Source organism: Poeciliopsis prolifica, unplaced genomic scaffold (assembly GCF_027474105.1).
Source record: "Poeciliopsis prolifica strain line A6 unplaced genomic scaffold, Auburn_PproV2 SCAFFOLD063, whole genome shotgun sequence".
Taxonomy (NCBI): domain Eukaryota; kingdom Metazoa; phylum Chordata; class Actinopteri; order Cyprinodontiformes; family Poeciliidae; genus Poeciliopsis; species Poeciliopsis prolifica.
Window position 1 is genome coordinate 1436021 of NW_026562438.1, and position 17993 is coordinate 1454013.

The window sequence follows — 17993 nt, forward strand, 5'->3', positions numbered from 1 at the left end:
ACGTCACACCACAAGCGGTAACCTGCGCGTACTTTTGCCGGCAGGGATCAGCGCGCTGCTGGTCGTGGCCCTGGAGGGCGCGCGTAACGCCGCCCAGCTGCAGATGGTGGAGTTCGGCCGAGGGTTCGGATACAAACTTCCTCTGACCATCGGAATGCCGAGCGTCGGGAGCGCCGTCCTCAAACAGATCGTAAGCCGTTTCAGCAAATTAGCGTCCATAGAACAAACAGCATCATTTAGCTTTCCTCTGATCCAATGAAATGTGGGAGACGTTGTGTTCACAGGCTGCTCTGTGATTCACTCCAAGCTTTTATCTGTTCTGGGGAAACGAGCCGCTGCTCCAGGCTGATAAAGGAGAAATGCTGCAGTTTAACATGTCAGGCTAATCAACTTCCCCCGTCATTCCAGCCAACAGCTGCAGCCGATCCACAGGATGAAGGGATCTGCATTATTCTGGCCTCTCATCCACACATGTTTCTGATTAATCAGCATTACTCACAGCTGGACCAGACCTGGAATATTGTTTTCCTTTCCTAGGAAAATCCCCCAGAGACTCATTTACTCCAGCATCGCCACCCCGGCGATGCTGCCTTTTTGAATACAGTCATTTTTACAGAGTTTACTGTAATCCAGTGAGTCACTAATCATAAACCTGCTGGATTATACAGAGCTGAAGTTTGTGTCTGATTGAGCTCATAGCTAGCTCCGTATAACACAGCGAGTTCATGTCAGGTGTCATGTTGGATCAAAGCAGAGTTTCTCAGGCCTCCTGCCTGCATGTTTTAGTTGTTTCCTTTCACCTGGAGCTGATCAGCCGCCTGCTGCAGCTCTCGGTGGTCATGTGATCATTTGGATCAGCGGTTCTGCAATAGAGGCTCGTCTAAAACATGCAGGCAGGGAGCTGAGGACTGGCATTGAGAAGCTCTGGGCTACAGTAACCAATATCATACGTGTTGATTGGGCTGGGTTTGCTAACTGGCAGTCCGGTCCGGTTTAGTCCGGTCCGGTTTGGGGCAGACCGTCTGTTTGCTTCAGGAACGGTTTCCTCACAGAGGTCAGAGTTCAGTGGCGTCCATCAGCTGCCTGGAGACGGTCGCAATGCAGTAACTGCTCTGCTGAAACCAGACGTTTTCGTTTAGTTCCAGAACGTGTGAGAGGAAAAACCAAACATCTGGAACGAATCCTCACACTTTCCTGAACATCAAAACATCCATTAGAGGTTTATGTGTCACAACAACATTTCATGTTCTTTGATGTCTGCCTTCGAGTCATGAAATGAAATGAGAAGAAATGCGCTTTTATTTTCACGTCCTGTGACTTTAACGGCTCGTTTGTTGCTTCCTGTCCCTTCTGCAGGACTCGGTGTCGGACCGGGAGTGCTGCAACGTCATGTGCAAATGTTCTGGACCAGAAGGAGTTCGAGGATCCCGGGGCCGCTCGGGGTCAAAGGTGACTGTGGCATTAAGCAGATCCCTGCAGAGAGGTGGGACAGATTTCATGCATTCCAGAGAGACAGAAACCGACCGAGACTCATGACTCCAACCTGCAGCTTCCCTGCAGATAACAGCAGCTATGATTGTTGGTTTTGTCTTTTGAAGGACATTAATCTGAATTAACATTTATTCAGATTAATTCACTTAAAAATTTGAAAACAATCTTTTTTTCCATGCAAAATTCCTGAGAGGAACTTTTGTATTTGCGTTTCTGATAGGCTAACGCTAATGTTAGCATTCACAATCGAGATTTCTAAAGAAGCTCCATGAATTATCAGAGAAACTCTGCAAAGTTGAACTTTGCTCCAATCTGATGAAGAACCTGAAGATTAAAATAACAAAGGTTTTGGTTATTTCTTCAATCATTTCACAGTAAATAAACTTTTAATGGTGTCTACTGCTGCTCTTCACATTTTAAAATCACAACCATCTGGTTGTGACATAGCTGTAATATCTAAAACCACCAGCAGAGGGCAGGAGCCATCGGGTAATCAGGCAGTTTCCGGAGCGTCTGACAGTGAGGTGGCGGACCAGCAGAACCGATTCTCCGGTCTCTGGTTTAGAACGGTTTTATCTGCTGCATGATGAGAGCGAGTGTTTCTGTCCTGAAGGGCGATGATGTAGGTCAGGGGTCAAACTCCAGTCCTGGAGGACAGAATAATGAGCTCATTAAGGCTCTGGAGGACTGATCCACACCAGGAGGGCATGAAACCGTTTCATTCCAGTGTTTTGTACCATTTAAAATCTGCAGGACGGCCAGCAGCCCAGGAGGTCTCTGACACCTGTGATGTGGATTATCTGTCTGTAATCAGTGCTGTGTTTGTGCTGCAGGGCGTCCGGGGACAGAACGGTTACCCAGGTTTCCCAGGAGATGAGGGCGGCGTCGTGAGTTTTACTCTCATTTTCTGTTTTAAGAGTTCTGTCTCCACTTCCTGTCCTGGTGTCTCCACTTCCTGTCCTGGTGTCTCCACTTCCTGTCCTGGTGTCTCCACTTCCTGTCCTGGTGTCTCCACTTCCTGTCCTGGTGTCTCCACTTCCTGTCCTTGTGTCTCCACTTCTAACTCAAAGAACAATATTCATAGTTAGATTGTTTTGCTACCGTAGCAACAATCTGGTGCTGTGAGTTTAATCTTTCAGTTTGATCTGTTTGTTCACAAATACAAATTAATAAACTGTAATTAGAACTGATAGTTTTCAGGTTGGCCAGTTAATCTACTTTAATCTCCCAGATTAAATCCAACAGAATCTGTTAGAGGTTCTGATGTTTTAGCAGCAAGAGGGGCCCGTAGGTCAGGTTCTGCCCCGGGCCTCATGCAGCCTCAGGGTTCTGTTCTGCCTGATCTGACCCGTTCCGTCTCTGCAGGGCGAGCGCGGCGCTCCCGGACCCAGCGGACCTCAGGGCGTCCAGGGCTGCCCCGGACTCAGAGGACAGAAGGTAGAAGCCAGCTCTGGTCCGGTCTCTGGGCTCTGGTCCGGTCCGGTCTGAATGACTCCTTACTGCCCGTGTTGCTCTAACGGCTGCGTGTGTTGCAGGGCGGCGTGGCCTGCGTGGGAACCGGGTGAGTGTCACTGAGCCGCTGGATGGCGGGACGTTTGGACCAACAGTCCAAAGTCTGACTGTGATTTTCTGTGGCTGTAGGGGGAAGACGGAGAGGACGGGCTGAACGGGATCAATGGGGAACAGGTACCAGCATCGTCGCGTCGGGTTCTCGGTTCTGGTGGATCCTCAGAGTAGATCCGGTCCAATAGCAGTAGAGATCTGCGACCAAGGCCAGCATTTCTACAGCTACGCAGTCAAAAAGTAGCTCTGAGCTAGCTAAATGTTAACTAAATAGCTAGCTTGCTAGCTAAATGTTCACTAAATAGCTAGCTTGCTAGCTAAATGTTCACTAAATAGCTAGCTTGCTAGCTAAATGTTAACTAAATAGCTAGCTTGCTAGCTAAATGTTCACTAAATAGCTAGCTTGCTAGCTAAATGTTAACTAAATAGCTAGCTTGCTAGCTAAATGTTCACTAAATAGCTAGCTTGCTAGCTAAATGTTAACTAAATAGCTAGCTTGCTAGCTAAATGTTCACTAAATAGCTAGCTTGCTAGCTAAATGTTAACTAAATAGCTAGCTTGCTAGCTAAATGTTCACTAAATAGCTAGCTTGCTAGCTAAATGTTCACTAAATAGCTAGCTTGCTAGCTAAATGTTCACTAAGTAGCTAGCTTGCTAGCTAAATGTTCACTAAATAGCTAGCTTGCTAGCTAAATGTTCACTAAATAGCTAGCTTGCTAGCTAAATATTTGGTATGAACCTAATAATATTTCTGTGTGAGCTAGCTTAACATAAATATGTAGCTTGGAGCTAAATAGTTAGCTTGTTAGCTTATTATTCATCTTGTGAAGTAAATATTTATTTAGATATTGTGACATTAATGAATGAATGAAATAAATGTTATGAGGCGTGAACGATCCCAGTCGGTTCCGCCGGCTGATACCAGATCCCCTCGGGTTCTGTTCGGTCTCTGGAAATGATCCGAAAGCTGACTGGATGATTTCTGTTTCCAGGGAGAAACGGGAAAAGACGGAGCTGGAGGAGAGAGGGGACATCCAGGAAACCCGGTACCTGAACTCATTCATTCATTCGTTCATTCATCTGTCCATCCGTTAATTCGTTCATTGATTCATCTGTTTGTTCATTCGTTCATTCTTCAGCTCCTCCAGGATCAGATGTTTTCAGTTTATTCACTTGTAACTAAATTATTTTTATTTTATTACATAAGCTGTATTAATAATTCAGATTGAGATATCAGAAAGGAGGAAAACATTTCTAGTTCTGGTTCTGACCCAGCCTTGGCACTCTTACCTTTGACCTTTTCCTTCTCAGGGCATCCCTGGAATCAGAGGGGAGCTTGGGCCGGAAGGACAGCGAGGACTGAGAGGAGACCCGGTAAGTCCAGCAGAGGTTGTGGCGATCACGCTACAGGTGACCTTTGACCTCTTCCTCAAACCCAACTCGGCTCTAAATGTCCAATCAGAAGGCAGAGGAGGCGATGATGTCAGAGCAGAACCAGGATGATGATTCCTCCAAATGTGAAACAGAAACATCAGGATGAACTCACCTGGATCGTTCCTTTGGATCCGGTTTCTGCTCCAGGACCCGGATCCATTTCCTTAAATCTGCCTCAGATAAGCGTTAGCATGAGCGTTAGCATGAGTGTTAGCAGTGGAGCTCATAGACATGAATACCTGGAGCAGGTCGGCCATATTGAATGTTCCAGTGAGCTGATGCTAGTGAATGGGCGGAGCTTCACAAAGTGCCGTTCTGTGAAGTTAGTTCCTGTCACTGACATTTTCTTTCTCACACGCTGAGATATTTAGTAATCAAAGAAATGACGAAACAGAGTTTCTAAGTTTTGATTTGTTTTGGGGGATTTCTGAATAAAGAGCAAAATGTTTTTATTAAATATTTTTACATCAACTTTGATGAACAGACATACTTTTAAAGTGTTTCATTAAAGAACATATTTACATGATTCCATAATTTAATGTGCCTTTAAAGTTTCAAGATATGAAGAAAAAAATAATTTCCTTTTAATGTTTTATATTTTACTGTAAAGACAATAAACTTTGATGAATCAGTCACTGTTAAACATGAGCTACATATGTTTTTTTTTTCTTAAAAATCCTATTTATTACATTATGATATGGACAGCATAGACAGAAATGTAACTAAATTATTTTTATTTTATTACATAAGCTGTATTAATAATTCAGATTGAGATATTTCTCTTAAAAATACACAAAAAGTGAAAGAATAAAACCTGTGTTTATTCTACTGAGAACACTGGCCCCAGGTCCAGTCTGCTGGTCAAACTGGGAGAAGTCCAGTGAGTCGTCCTGGTCCTCAGGCTAAAGCCAAGAATGACAGAAATGATCCAAAAGTCTAACAGAAAATCCATATATTTTTCCTTCCCATTGAGATGAACCATATTGTCGTCATGTTGGGCTCCGACTGCAGCATCTCTGCAGCTGAACTCCGACATGGTGAAGCAGAAGAACAGCAGCTCGGCTCTGATCCGACTGACTTTCCTCTAGAGTGGCCTGGTTTTTCATCAACGTCCCTGCAGCAGCGGTTTCTCATCAGCTCTCATGAGAACAGTATGGAAACGTGAGCTAAACGAACAATCACCGGTTACTTCGACCCAGTTTGGCTGCGGAAGAAATATTTCTCAGTTTCTGGCTGCAAAGTCAAGTAATTCTGCTCTCCATCCTCACCTGTGGAAGGTGAAGCCACACACAAGATGGCGGCGACGTGACGCAGGACTCGGCACTGAATGGGGCATCTAGGTATTCATGGCTGTGGTGGATATGCTAACAGCTAGCATGCTTAAGCTAGTTCTTTCTTCATTAGAAATAATGTATCCAGAAAAATGGCCGCCAAACAGACATCACTCACAGATATTAACACACACACAAGTTTGAATGTTCATAATCCGGAAGGTCAAAGGTCATACAAACACAGGTTCATATGCGATCCAGATTTAATAATGCCTTCTCTGTAAGACCAGTCCAGCTCCGTCATACGGAACGCCTGGAATGCCGAGAAGCGGAATTAAAGCAAACACTTTTTCTTGTTCGGGTTCCTAAAGCAACATCTGTTCATGGTTCTGTTTTCACTCCAGGGCCAGCCGGGCAGTGACAACACGGCTCCAGGACCCAAAGGAGAGGCCGGATACCCAGGATTACCGGTAACACACACTAGGGAGCGGCTTCCTCCAGGTGAGTCACCTGAGCAGAGATGATCAGCCAATCAGGCGAGAGCAAACCTGGAATCGGATCAGGTTTGTTCCAGACGGATGGAGGGAACTGACAACATAATGACTCCGTCCTCTGGTCACTGCTCAGGTTCAGCCTGGAGGCTTTCAGGTGGAACCTGGAGAGGAAGCTGGTTCTGGTTCTGGTTCTGGTGTGTCCGGTCTCTGAACCCTTTCTGAACCCACAGGGCGCTCCAGGAGAGGACGGACCACGAGGAGAGCCCGGAATCACGGGAAACCCGGTCAGTTCCGTGTTTGCCTCCATCTTTTATTCTGCTGAGCGGCTCGGCGGTTCTGGTTCTGATCCAAACAGTTTCTGCTCCACAGAGAAACCAAATTCATCGGATCAGAACCAGATCTGGGTTAGGTTCACTTGTAAATGCAGAATATTCAAAGAGTTTCACATCATAAACATCAAACTATCAATACATCAGATCTATTGATCAGACGTATTGATCAGTGTTCATTATTAATAATCAAACCAGCTTTAATCAGATGCTGGTCGTCAGAGCTTCAGATGATGATGATAATTTTGATAATGGTGATGATAATGTTGATGGTGATGATAATGATGGTGATGATAATGTTGATGGTGATGATAATGTTTGATGGTGATGATAATGATTGTGATGATAATTATTATGGTGATGATGATGATAATGATGGTGACGATGATAATGATGATTATGGTGATGATGATAATGATGGTGATGACGATAATGATGATTATGGTGATGATAATGATAATGATGATGATAATGATGGTGATTATGATAATGATGATGATGGTGATGATAATGATGATGATGATGGTGATGACGATGACGACAGTGACCTTCTTCCTCTCTGCTGGTCAGGGTCAGGACGGGAGGCGAGGGAATCCGGGTCAGAAGGTCAGAACTTTCCTGGTGCTGTTGGTTCTGTTCCCACATGGAACCAGTTTTAACCGGTTTTGTTCCTGCAGGGCTCGACAGGACCGTCCGGTTCCCCAGGTCCAAATGGACCTGCAGGTGCTGCCGGGCCCCAGGTGAGACCTGAGCCGAGCTGCTGCTGCTGTATGGATCGTGGTTCTGGACTATGGTGATCTGGGGCCGCGGTGGTTCTGGACGGTGCCAGGTTGAGTGACGGCATTGTGTCTGTTTCGTGTCCTGCAGGGGCCCCGCGGCGTCCAGGGCCCGCCCGGACCCACAGGAGTGCCGGGCCTGACCGGACCTCAGGTCAGCTGGAACATTTTTTCACCTTCATCTAGAAGGAGCTCGGCTAACGTTGCTCAGCTAACCTTTAGCTTAGCGTGCTAGCTCACTTTGAACACATCCAGCGCACTTAGCTTCCCCTAGGTCAGCACAAGCTAACGTGCTAATTCATTCTGCTGCTTCTTAACTCTCAGGGGAAAAAGTATCGATACCAGAATCTTTCAAGTAGCTCAACATTTATATTCATGCTCTTATTTTGAAGTGGCTGTCTACACAGCAGCTCCATTTCCTGTCCTCACATTCTCTCTTTTCTGTTCCAAATAAAAAGTCAGGCATAAAGAAGAATGCAACATTTACACAAACAAACAACCTGAGGTGTTTATTAAATAAACATCAGAAATAAATTATTTTCAGAGCCTCACATCTTGTCATGGATGAAAACATGGCTGAATTTAGCATGTTAGCATTAGCCTGGTCTAAACACCATATTGGTATATGCTAGTTATTGTATTGGTGTAGTGTGCTAGCATCAGCAGAAATACTGCTTATGGTGGGTAGGGTTAGTTTGACTGTGTTGTAGTTAGCAACAAAACATGTTTGTTTTTTTATTTAACCCCAAAACAGAAATGTGAAGTGGGGTTAAGGTTCAGGTTAAGGTTCAGGTTGAAGTTCAGGTTGAAGTTCAGGTTGAGGTTCAGGTTCAGGTTGAGGTTGAGGTTCAGGTTGAGGTTCAGGTTGAGGTTCAGGTTGAGGTTCAGGTTGAGGTTCAGGTTGAGGTTCAGGTTGAGGTTCAGGTTGAAGTTCAGGTTGAGGTTCAGGTTCAGGTTGAGGTTCAGGTTGAGGTTCAGGTTGAAGTTCAGGTTGAGGTTCAGGTTCAGGTTAAGGTTCAGGTTGAGGTTCAGGTTGAGGTTCAGGTTGAGGTTCAGGTTGAGGTTCAGGTTGAGGTTCAGGTTCAGGTTGAGGTTAAGGTTCAGGTTGAGGTTGAGGTTGAGGTTCAGGTTGAGGTTCAGGTTGAGGTTCAGGTTGAGGTTCAGGTTGAGGTTCAGGTTGAGGTTCAGGTTGAGGTTGAGGTTGAGGTTCAGGTTGAGGTTCAGGTTGAGGTTCAGGTTCAGGTTAAGGTTCAGGTTGAGGTTCAGGTTGAGGTTCAGGTTCAGGTTGAGTAACTAAAACTAGTAAAAGGAACGTAGATATCAACCAATCACTGATCTCCAAAAATTGAGGAAATAGGCGCAATTTGTTTAAATTTTGTGTTGGTAGTAAAAAATATTGTAGAGGTAATAAAAAGTAGTAAATTGAAGAGAGGGATTCCTGCAGAAACCCTGTGGATCTGCTCGTCTCGTTCTGTTTCTACGTTTCTATTTGCCGACTGACTCACATCTGGCCTCCATGATCCCGCTGTGTTTGTGTTAACGATCACATGCAGGTCGTCTGTTTGCGTGTTTATACCCGACCCCCATTTTTTAGTCCTGGAGGTAAACATGATCTGCAGCTTTGGTTTATTCTGCATCTGTTTTACGTGTGTGTTAAGAAGCAGCTGCAGATCTTAGCAATCAGGTCGCCATGCCTACCACTGATGGAGGCGTAGAAGAAGCTGTCATATGAACAGCAGCCAACAGGGGCAGAAGCTTCTGCATCTGGCGGTTCCTGCAGCAGCCGACCCGAAGCCTGTCCTGAATCTCCCACCTGAACAGAACCAGAACCACGGCTCTCGCTGTCTGGAGGACCAGGGGTCAGAGGGTCAGGAGGTCAGAGGGTCAGGAGGTCAGAGGGTCAGGGGGTCAGAGGGTCAGGAGGTCAGGGGTCAGAGGGTCAGGGGGTCAGGGTCAGGGGGTCAGAGGGTCAGGGGTCAGGAGGTCAGGGGGTCAGAGGGTCAGAGGGTCAGGGGGTCAGAGGGTCAGGAGGTCAGAGGGTCAGGGGGTCAGGGGGTCAGAGGGTCAGGGGTCAGAGGGTCAGGGGGTCAGAGGGTCAGAGGGTCAGGGGGTCAGAGGGTCAGGGGGTCAGAGGGTCAGGAGGTCAGAGGGTCAGGGGGTCAGGAGGTCAGGAGGTCAGAGGGTCAGGGGGTCAGAGGGTCAGAGGGTCAGAGGGTCAGGGGGTCAGAGGGTCAGGGGGTCAGAGGGTCAGAGGGTCAGGGGGTCAGAGGGTCAGGGGGTCAGAGGGTCAGAGGGTCAGGAGGTCAGAGGGTCAGAGGGTCAGGGGGTCAGAGGGTCAGGGGGTCAGAGGGTCAGGGGGTCAGGGGGTCAGAGGGTCAGGGGTCAGAGGGTCAGGAGGTCAGAGGGTCAGAGGGTCAGGGGGTCAGAGGGTCAGGGGGTCAGAGGGTCAGGGGGTCAGAGGGTCAGAGGGTCAGGGGGTCAGAGGGTCAGAGGGTCAGGGGGTCAGAGGGTCAGGGGGTCAGAGGGTCAGAGGGTCAGAGGGTCAGGGGGTTAGGGGGACGCCAGATGGCAACTCGGCTGGAAGATTTAACTTGGTTTAATCCATGGTTGAGCTTTACTGCCACCTAGTGGACATTGTTCATCATGTTCAACGACTTAAATTAACATTTAATATTATTGAGTAATTTGTTGAACAACTTTATTCAGTGTCGTTTGGCTAATTTTACAAGCTAAGCTACATTATTAGCTAAGCTACATTATTAGAGTTTTTTGTTTTTATTTATGGATTATTGATTTTTACTTCCTCTCAACTTTAGGTTCACAAACAAAATGGAAGTCAGATGTAAAACTAGAATTTGATTTTAATCTGGTGAAACTCTGGAATCTGATCAGAAAAAGTAACTGATTGGCTGCTCAGATTATTGGATTTTATTGATCAGAGTTTGACATCATTGATTCTGATTCTCATCGCTTTCTGATATTTTCACTTTCATCAAATTTATTCTGTTGTTGATGAAAATAATCCCAAATAATCCCAGAACAAAACAGCTCAGTCATTTTGGACTCTATGATGCGTTCAGGGACGCTCCGAAATCAGAGCTCCGCCTGCCTGACTCTGTTGCCGTGGTTACCTACAGGGCGCGGCGGGGCCGATGGGAGAGGCCGGGCCGGTGGGTCGGCGCGGAGCGGTCGGACCCAAGGTGAGCGCTGGCTTTCTCTGGTTCCGGCCAGGCGCTGGTCGGACCGGGTCGGGTCGGAAGTAACCCAGGTGTTGTGTTCAGGGCCAACCAGGAGATCCAGGAGGACCTGGAGTTCCAGGACCGCAGGGACCCCAGAGGAGCTTCGGTATGACACAGCAGGTTCTGGTTCTGGTTCTGGTTCTGGTTCTGGTTCTGGTTCTGACCGGTCAGCGCTCTTTTTCAGGGTCAGGATGGCAGAGACGGGATCGGACCTCCGGGACCCGCCGGTGCCAAGGTGAAGCCAGCCTCGGGACGCTCTGCCGTCCTCTGAGTTTCTGCGTTTTGATTGGCTGTTTGTGTTTGTACAGGGAGATCCTGGTTTCCCCGGTTACCCCGGCCTGATGGTGAGTCCGTTTCCATGGAAACCAGGTCCGATTGACCCGCAGAACCATAATTCTGGTAAAACCTCCAAGAGGACCCAACGAACCGTCCACTGGGATTCTAACCAGCAACCAGGCAGCAGAACCGGGCTGAACGGACCAGAACCACCATGACACCAGAACCTGAAACCAGAACCTGACACCAGAACCTGACACCAGAACCTGACACCAGAACCTGACACCAGAACCTGACACCAGAACCTGACACCAGAACCACCATGACACCAGAACCATCCTGACACCAGAACCACCATGACACCAGAACCATCCTGACACCAGAACCACCATGACACCAGAACCTGACACCAGAACCTGACACCAGAACCTGACACCAGAACCTGACACCAAACCACCATGACACCAGAACCTGACACCAGAACCTGACACCAGAACCATCCTGACACCAGAACCATCCTGACACCTACAGAGTGAAATTCCATCCAAAAGTTTTGCAAAGAAAATGTTTCAAGAATTGATCATTAAAAATGTTTTTTGTTTTGATAGTAATTTAGAACATCTCAAGCTGCTGCAAAACTTTCTTCATTCTTTCCTAAAAGTTTTACTTTCCTGCCAGGACAGTCGGTCATGGCAGGAAAGGTTCCGGTCCATTCTGATCTGGTTCCGGTCGGTTCTGGCTTGTTTATCCTTCTGCTGTGCTGATCCTGTCAGTCGGGTCCAAACAGAACCGCCCGGTCCAATCTGGTAATGAATGGCGGTTTGCGCCGAGTCGAAGCTTTTATTTTCTCAGAATTTCTGCAGCCACCACTTCCTGTCAACAAACGTCTCTTCCTGCAGGGCGAGGACGGGCTGCAGGGGACCAAGGGAGAGCCGGGTCGCAAGGGGAACCGAGGCCGAGCGGTGAGTTTTGGCCCGGTTGGACTTCAGAACCCTCGGCCGGGTGTGTGTGACTCTGGTGTGTGTGTTTGGCTTCCGCAGGGGAACGCGGGCCGGACCGGAGCGCCGGGAACGCCTGGAGAGCCGGGACATCCAGGACACAGGGTGAGTGACCCGGAAGAACCGGGTCCAAATGCACGAGTGAAAACATGAAGGATGGATGAATGAAGTGGTGACTCTCCCGCAGGGATCCCAGAGGAACGCCAGGGTTTCGTTCTCTATCTGTAAGTTTACCTGAGAAAGTCTCACCTGTCCAGATCTGCAGCTCACCTGACGTCTGTCTGTCTGTCTGCCAGGAGTGTCAGCTGGTCACCTACATCCGGGACAACTGTGGTGAGTTCAGAAACTGCAGAACCTGCAGAACCTGCAGCCGGTCTCTGACCCGTGTCTCCTCTCCTCACAGCGTGTTCCTTCGGTACGTATCGGCACCGACCCGGACGGCGGCGCTGCGACCCGGTCGCCTGGTTCTGGACATTTGATCCAGAACTTGTGGACTCGGAGGATGTGCTCAGTGCGGTCGGATCCTTGGTGCTGCAGAAGAAATCTCCCGAATAACCAGAAACGTTCTTCAGTCTGAAGCAGGGAAATGATTTCTTGCCGAAGCTTCACAGCGAGCCGTTACTTTCTTCTTCGTTGGTGTCCAGGTGACGCCGGCTGCCCGGCCTTCCCCACCGAGCTGGTCTTTGGTCTGGACATGTCCAGCGGCGTGACGCCGGCCGCCTTCGAGAGGCAGCGCTCCGCCCTGCTGGCGCTGCTGGACGGCGTCCAGGTGGCGGAGAGCAACTGTCCGCGAGGCGCCCGCGTCGCCGTGGTGGGATTCAGCAGCTACACCAAGTACCTGATCCGCTTCCAGGACTACCGGGAAAGCCCAGCTGACGGAGGCGCTGCAGAACATCGCCCTGGAGAGGACGTCCAACAAGCCGCGGCTCGGCGCCGCCATGCGCTTCGTGGGCCACAACGTCTTTAAGCGCGTGCGGGCCGGAACGCTGCTGAGGAAGGTGGCGGTTTTCTTTTCTGCCGGCGGCTCGGAGGACGACGAGGACGTTCTGACGGCGGTGATGGAGTACCGCGCCATGAACATCGTCCCGGCCGTCGTCTCCCTGACCAGAGCTCCTGGGATTCGGAACGCCGTGGAGGTGAGGCTCGGCGACTCGTTGCAGCGCCGACCGGACCGTTCTGACGTAACGATACGTCAGCGGCAGACCAAGAGATTCTGTTCTGATCCGTTCCCGGCAGGCGGACGATTCGGCAGCGCCATCTTCACCCTGTTGACGCGGCAGGAGAACATGGCCGCCCCTGAGGAGGATCAGCAGCTGCGCGATCTGCTACGGTAAGAGAACCCAACGGCAGGACAGGATCAACATCCTGCTCTGGTTCCAAACCTGTGAAGCTCCTGATCCGGAGATTCATCGGGTCGCAGTGAAGTTCTGATCATGACCCGGACCGGACCGGACCGGGTCGTTTTCCAGTTTCCATCTGAATTCTCCGTCTGGTTTCTGCTCCGTCCCTGCAGACCCCTGCAGACGCTCCTCAAACTGCTCCTTCATCCTGGACCCGCCGGCCCCCCTGCAGGCCGAACTGGACCTGGCTCTGGTTCTGGACGGCTCCAGGGAGGTCCAAGCGGACCAATACGCCGGCGCTCAGCAGCTGCTGGCCTCTGCGGTGGATCAGCTGGCCGTCAGCGCTCAGCCCCGCCGGCCCGGCGCCCAGGCCCGGGTGGCGGCGCTGCAGGGCGACAGGCTGGAGTTCGGCCCGCAGACCTACCAGAACCGGGACGGGATGAAGACCCACCTGCTGACGGCGCGGCAGCAGGGCGGCTCCTCGGCGCTGGACCGCACGCTGGACTCGGCCCTGAAGGAGGCGCTGCCGCCGCGGGCCGGCGGACCGCGCAGGAAGAGGGCGCTGCTGGCCGTGGTGGCGGCCCGGACGGCCCGGCGGGACGGCGCCGCGCTGCGCCGCGCCGCCCTCAGGGCCCGCTGCGGCGGCGTGGCCGTGTTCGTGGTGGCGGTGGGCGGACGCTACGACCAGACGCAGGTGGAGGAGCTGGCCGGCCTCCCGGTCCGGCAGCACCTGGTCCACGTACGCCGGCTGCAGGCCGAGGAGCGCGGCTACGTCCTGCGCTTCTTCAGGGTCTTCCTGTCCGCTCTCAACAGTAAGAGCCCGGCTGGAAACTCGGCGCTGCTGCAGCAGTAACCGGGCCTTAACCTCGACTCTCCTCAATGTGTTGCAGAGGGACTCATCGGGTCTCCTCTCGCTTCTGCCGACTGTGAGGATCTGACCGACCCGGAAGGAGGACAAACCGGCTTCACAGAGTGAGAACCTGCAGAAACATTTAGTGGTTTCCTCTCAGCGTCTTTAGTTGGTTCTGGTTCCTCAGCCTGATGTTCAGAAATCATTTCACACTGACGATCAGCTGATTGAAGGGAGCTGGTCGACCAATCGGCTCGCAGAAACCCCACAGACACGACAGATGGACAGAAAGTTTGAGCGTCCTGTTGCAGAAAGCTGGGCCCGGCTCCCTGTGGTTGCCGGTGCTGACCCCACTTGTTGCCTGCAGGGTGGAGGCCGACGGCGGGCAGCAGGGCTTCCAGGAGCAGACCGGCGGACAGACCCAGACGGACCTGCTGGACGTCATCCTGACTTCGGGCAGAGGAGACGGTCAGACGGTGGAGCTGGGAGCAGACCTGAACGGTAGGACACAGTCCAGTCCAAACCTCCGGTACCGGGACAGTACCAGCCTCTCAGGTTCAGTCGCTGCTGCAGATCAGACTGACCTCCTCTGGACAGGAGACTGTCCTCATGTGGTCCTCATGTCGTCCCTGTGATTCACTTTGTGCATGCCGGTCTCTCGTGTGTTCAGCTGCGTGCGTGCGTGTGTGTGTGTGTGTGTGTGTGGTCAGTAAATGTGTGTGTTCTGCTTGCAGCCCAGTGTCGGCTGGATGTTGATTTCGGGTTCCAGTGTACCGATTTTGTCCAGCGGTGGTTCTTTGACAGAACCGTCGCTGCTTGCGCCCCCTTCTGGTTCGGCGGCTGTGGCGGCAACGCCAACCGCTTTAGCTCGGAGCATGAATGTTTCCGGACGTGTGGCGTCCAGAGTAAGTCCAGCCTGACCGTCACCGGCCCGCTCTCATCCGTCTCTAACCGGGGAGCCTTTCATTACAGAGAAACAATTCACAGCAATATTTGGTTGCTAAATATTTATTTATCCAAATTTAATGTTTAGGTTCCTAGCTAAGATGCTAGCACAATAACTACTTGTATTTTGTTAAGAACAAAATATTCATTTGCAGATATGTATCTTCTTTGCTCACTAAACATTTAGCTCCAAACTAAATCTTTAATTTCTAAGCTAAATATTGTGTTTGTCCCTGGCAGCTTGACTCACTTAGCTAAGCTAACACGCTAAATACTTTCTAATACTTTGGATCAATATTTTTCATCCTTCTTCCTCTGACTGCTGGAGAGGGTTTGGGGTCAGGGGTCAGGGTTAGGGTCCAGGCTGCTGTTTGTTGATAGTGCAGAGGCCCTGAGATTTTGATTATTTACACATTTCTTGTACATTTTTTAGACTCAGAGTTATGTCTCTAAATTCATATTTTCAGGAATCCAACATGTGGTGAATTGAGTTATGATTCATCACATTGTATTGTTTTAATTATAATTACTATAATTCAAAGAGGCTGACAGCATATTGAATTGTATAGTTGTACCGAATTACACCACAGGGTGGCGTGCTTCCCCTGGCAGCTCTTACATGAAGATGGTCACAAGTAAATCTGATTTATTTCAATTCCAGGTTTCCAACGTGGAAATGATCCCATAATGTTTAACATTTGTTCTTCCATCAACCAGTCAGACGTTTGAGAGAAAATGACTATATCAGCATCTTGGTGCTAGTATGCTAGTTGCTCTGCTAGCTTAGCTGCAAAGGGCTAAGCTGTTAGCAGTGATTGTAGCGGCCTGATTATCTGCTACTGAGATAATCGGGCTACATAATGCTACATAAAATAATGTCAGAAATGAAGACATTCAATGAGCCAAAAGTTGTTCACTGAGTAAAAACATCTGATCACCGTTTAGTTTATTGTAGGAGCTCAGTTCGGCGTCCCGGCTGAGAAACGACCCAGAACCATGGCAGGTGAAATGTTAGGATGCAGAAGAACCCGACAAGAACCCGTGACATGTTGACATGGTTTCCTGCTTCCACTGATGTCTGCATGATGCTGAGCTCAGGCTGCTGTAGGTGTTTGATCTGACCTGTTCTGATCCGTTTTTTCCCTCTCAGATCCCAACAAGAGGCTGCAGCCGGAGATCGCGGTCTTCTCTAGAGGTGATCACTCGCTCCTCAGCCTCCAGGATCCATCAGAGCTGCAGGTGGAAAAGGTTCAGCAGCTTTAGCTGATGTGCTGACGTTCTGATGGATCGTTCCTGGTGGCCTCCCAGAACCGTTGATCTTCCATTCCTCCAGTCAGGCGTTGGAGTCGCTTTTCTTCTTCTCTGTGTGCAGACGCCTGCCTCCAGCGCCAGGACCCCGGCGGCTGCCAGGACTACGCCATGATGTGGTTCTTCGACACCGTTCAGAACGAGTGCGCCCGGTTCTGGTACGGCGGCTGCGACGGCAACGCTAACCGCTTCGAGACGCAAGAGGAGTGCGAGAACCTGTGTCTGACGCACAGCCGATGAGGAGGTCGAAGGTCGTGTCTGGAGAGGAAACCGCAGGACTTGATGTCACCAGAAGGAGGCGCTTTCTTCTTCCTGATGGACTGCAGGACCCTGAAGGGTCACACTCAGGACGTTCTTCCAGGTTTCCCAACTAACGTTTGAAGACCTTTGATCACTACATCTGGATTTATCTCCAGCAGCATGACGATCCAAACCAGAACTGGTTCTTCCTGTTCATCCGTTCAGTTTTAGCTGCAGGGAAAACCGGACCAGAACCAGAACATCAGCGTTAGCACTCCTGTCCAGACCGATCCGGGGATAATCCAGAGGTGGTGAGCAGACGATTGGATCCGTCCGGGTTCTGTCCGTAGGTCCAGATCCAAATGGACCTTTCCTGGAACCGTGAAGTTTGTCTTGGGAACCTTAGTTGGGAAAAGCTCCTCAGCTTGGAAACAGAAAACTCTGAGTGACCCTTCAGGGCCTCCGTAGAACTCCCATTGGACCGACGCGGTTCTTCCCATCCTCGGATCAGGTGCTATTTTTACGAAAGCGGGTCGGTCCGTAGATGGTCATGTTTAAAGTTTCTGTAAAGTGTTTTAGCAAAACAGCAGCGCCCCCTTCAGGCCTGTCCAAGCAGCTCTGCTTTTACTGACGCACCCCCTGCTGGTGGAAATATGTAACAACACTTAAATTCATGTCAAAATCTGAAACCAATAATCTATAAATATCTTCAATATGAAAATGTTCCCAAAGGTTCTGGAACAGGCCCGGTTCTTCCTCATGTATTGGTCCGCTCTCTTCCAAGCTCCTCAGAACCAGAACCACCCTGCTGTTGCCTGGTAACAACAGATCTCCTTGGTCTCAAACAGCTGGTTCTGGTTCTGATCCACCTGGCTGACGGGTCAGAAGCTGAACCACTGCAAAATGCAGAACTGTTCAGGAACCGGGTTTGAGTTTAGAACCCGTCAGTGAGTGTCCAAACTTCCTGACAGGCTCTGTTCATACCGGAACCAGAACCAATGAGAACGTGTGATGTAACGGCTGCAGAAACCCAAATAAACGAACCAGAACCGGTTCATATGAAGCTCCACTGACTCAGCCTCGTGTTGGATACTGGTTGGATGCTGGTTGGATGGTTGTTGGATGTTGGTTGGATGTCTGGTGTTGGATACTGGTTGGATACTGGTTGGATGGTTGTTGGATGGTGGTTGGATACTGGTTGGATGCTGGTTGGATGGTTGTTGGATGTTGGTTGGATGTCTGGTGTTGGATACTGGTTGGATACTGGTTGGATGGTTGTTGGATGCTGGTTGGATGTCTGGTGTTGGATACTGGTTGGATACTGGTTGGATGCTGGTTGGATGGTTGTTGGATGTTGGTTGGATGTCTGGTGTTGGATACTGGTTGGATACTGGTTGGATGCTGGTTGGATGTCTGGTGTTGGATGCTGGTTGGATACT

At 49.9% G+C, this 17993-nt stretch overlaps 1 protein-coding gene across 1 annotated transcript in view; it reads left to right on the forward strand.

Moving 5' to 3' along the window:
* Positions 1-17621, forward strand: part of LOC129380010 (collagen alpha-6(VI) chain-like) — a 49869-nt gene extending 32248 nt beyond the window's left edge. The window contains 32 exon segments of the mRNA XM_055060974.1: positions 45-190; positions 1357-1449; positions 2325-2378; positions 2857-2944; positions 3027-3052; positions 3133-3177; positions 4047-4100; positions 4366-4428; positions 6164-6229; positions 6484-6537; positions 7153-7188; positions 7260-7322; positions 7450-7512; positions 10496-10558; positions 10640-10717; positions 10782-10832; positions 10906-10941; positions 11773-11835; positions 11914-11976; positions 12042-12095; positions 12168-12204; positions 12275-12286; positions 12516-12732; positions 12734-13024; positions 13124-13165; positions 13167-13201; positions 13385-14023; positions 14102-14183; positions 14429-14562; positions 14796-14966; positions 16157-16201; positions 16379-17621. Of these exon segments, the coding sequence (XP_054916949.1) occupies positions 45-190; positions 1357-1449; positions 2325-2378; positions 2857-2944; positions 3027-3052; positions 3133-3177; positions 4047-4100; positions 4366-4428; positions 6164-6229; positions 6484-6537; positions 7153-7188; positions 7260-7322; positions 7450-7512; positions 10496-10558; positions 10640-10717; positions 10782-10832; positions 10906-10941; positions 11773-11835; positions 11914-11976; positions 12042-12095; positions 12168-12204; positions 12275-12286; positions 12516-12732; positions 12734-13024; positions 13124-13165; positions 13167-13201; positions 13385-14023; positions 14102-14183; positions 14429-14562; positions 14796-14966; positions 16157-16201; positions 16379-16554 (3140 nt within the window). The 3' untranslated portion in view covers positions 16555-17621.
* Positions 17622-17993: the final 372 nt, after the last annotated feature.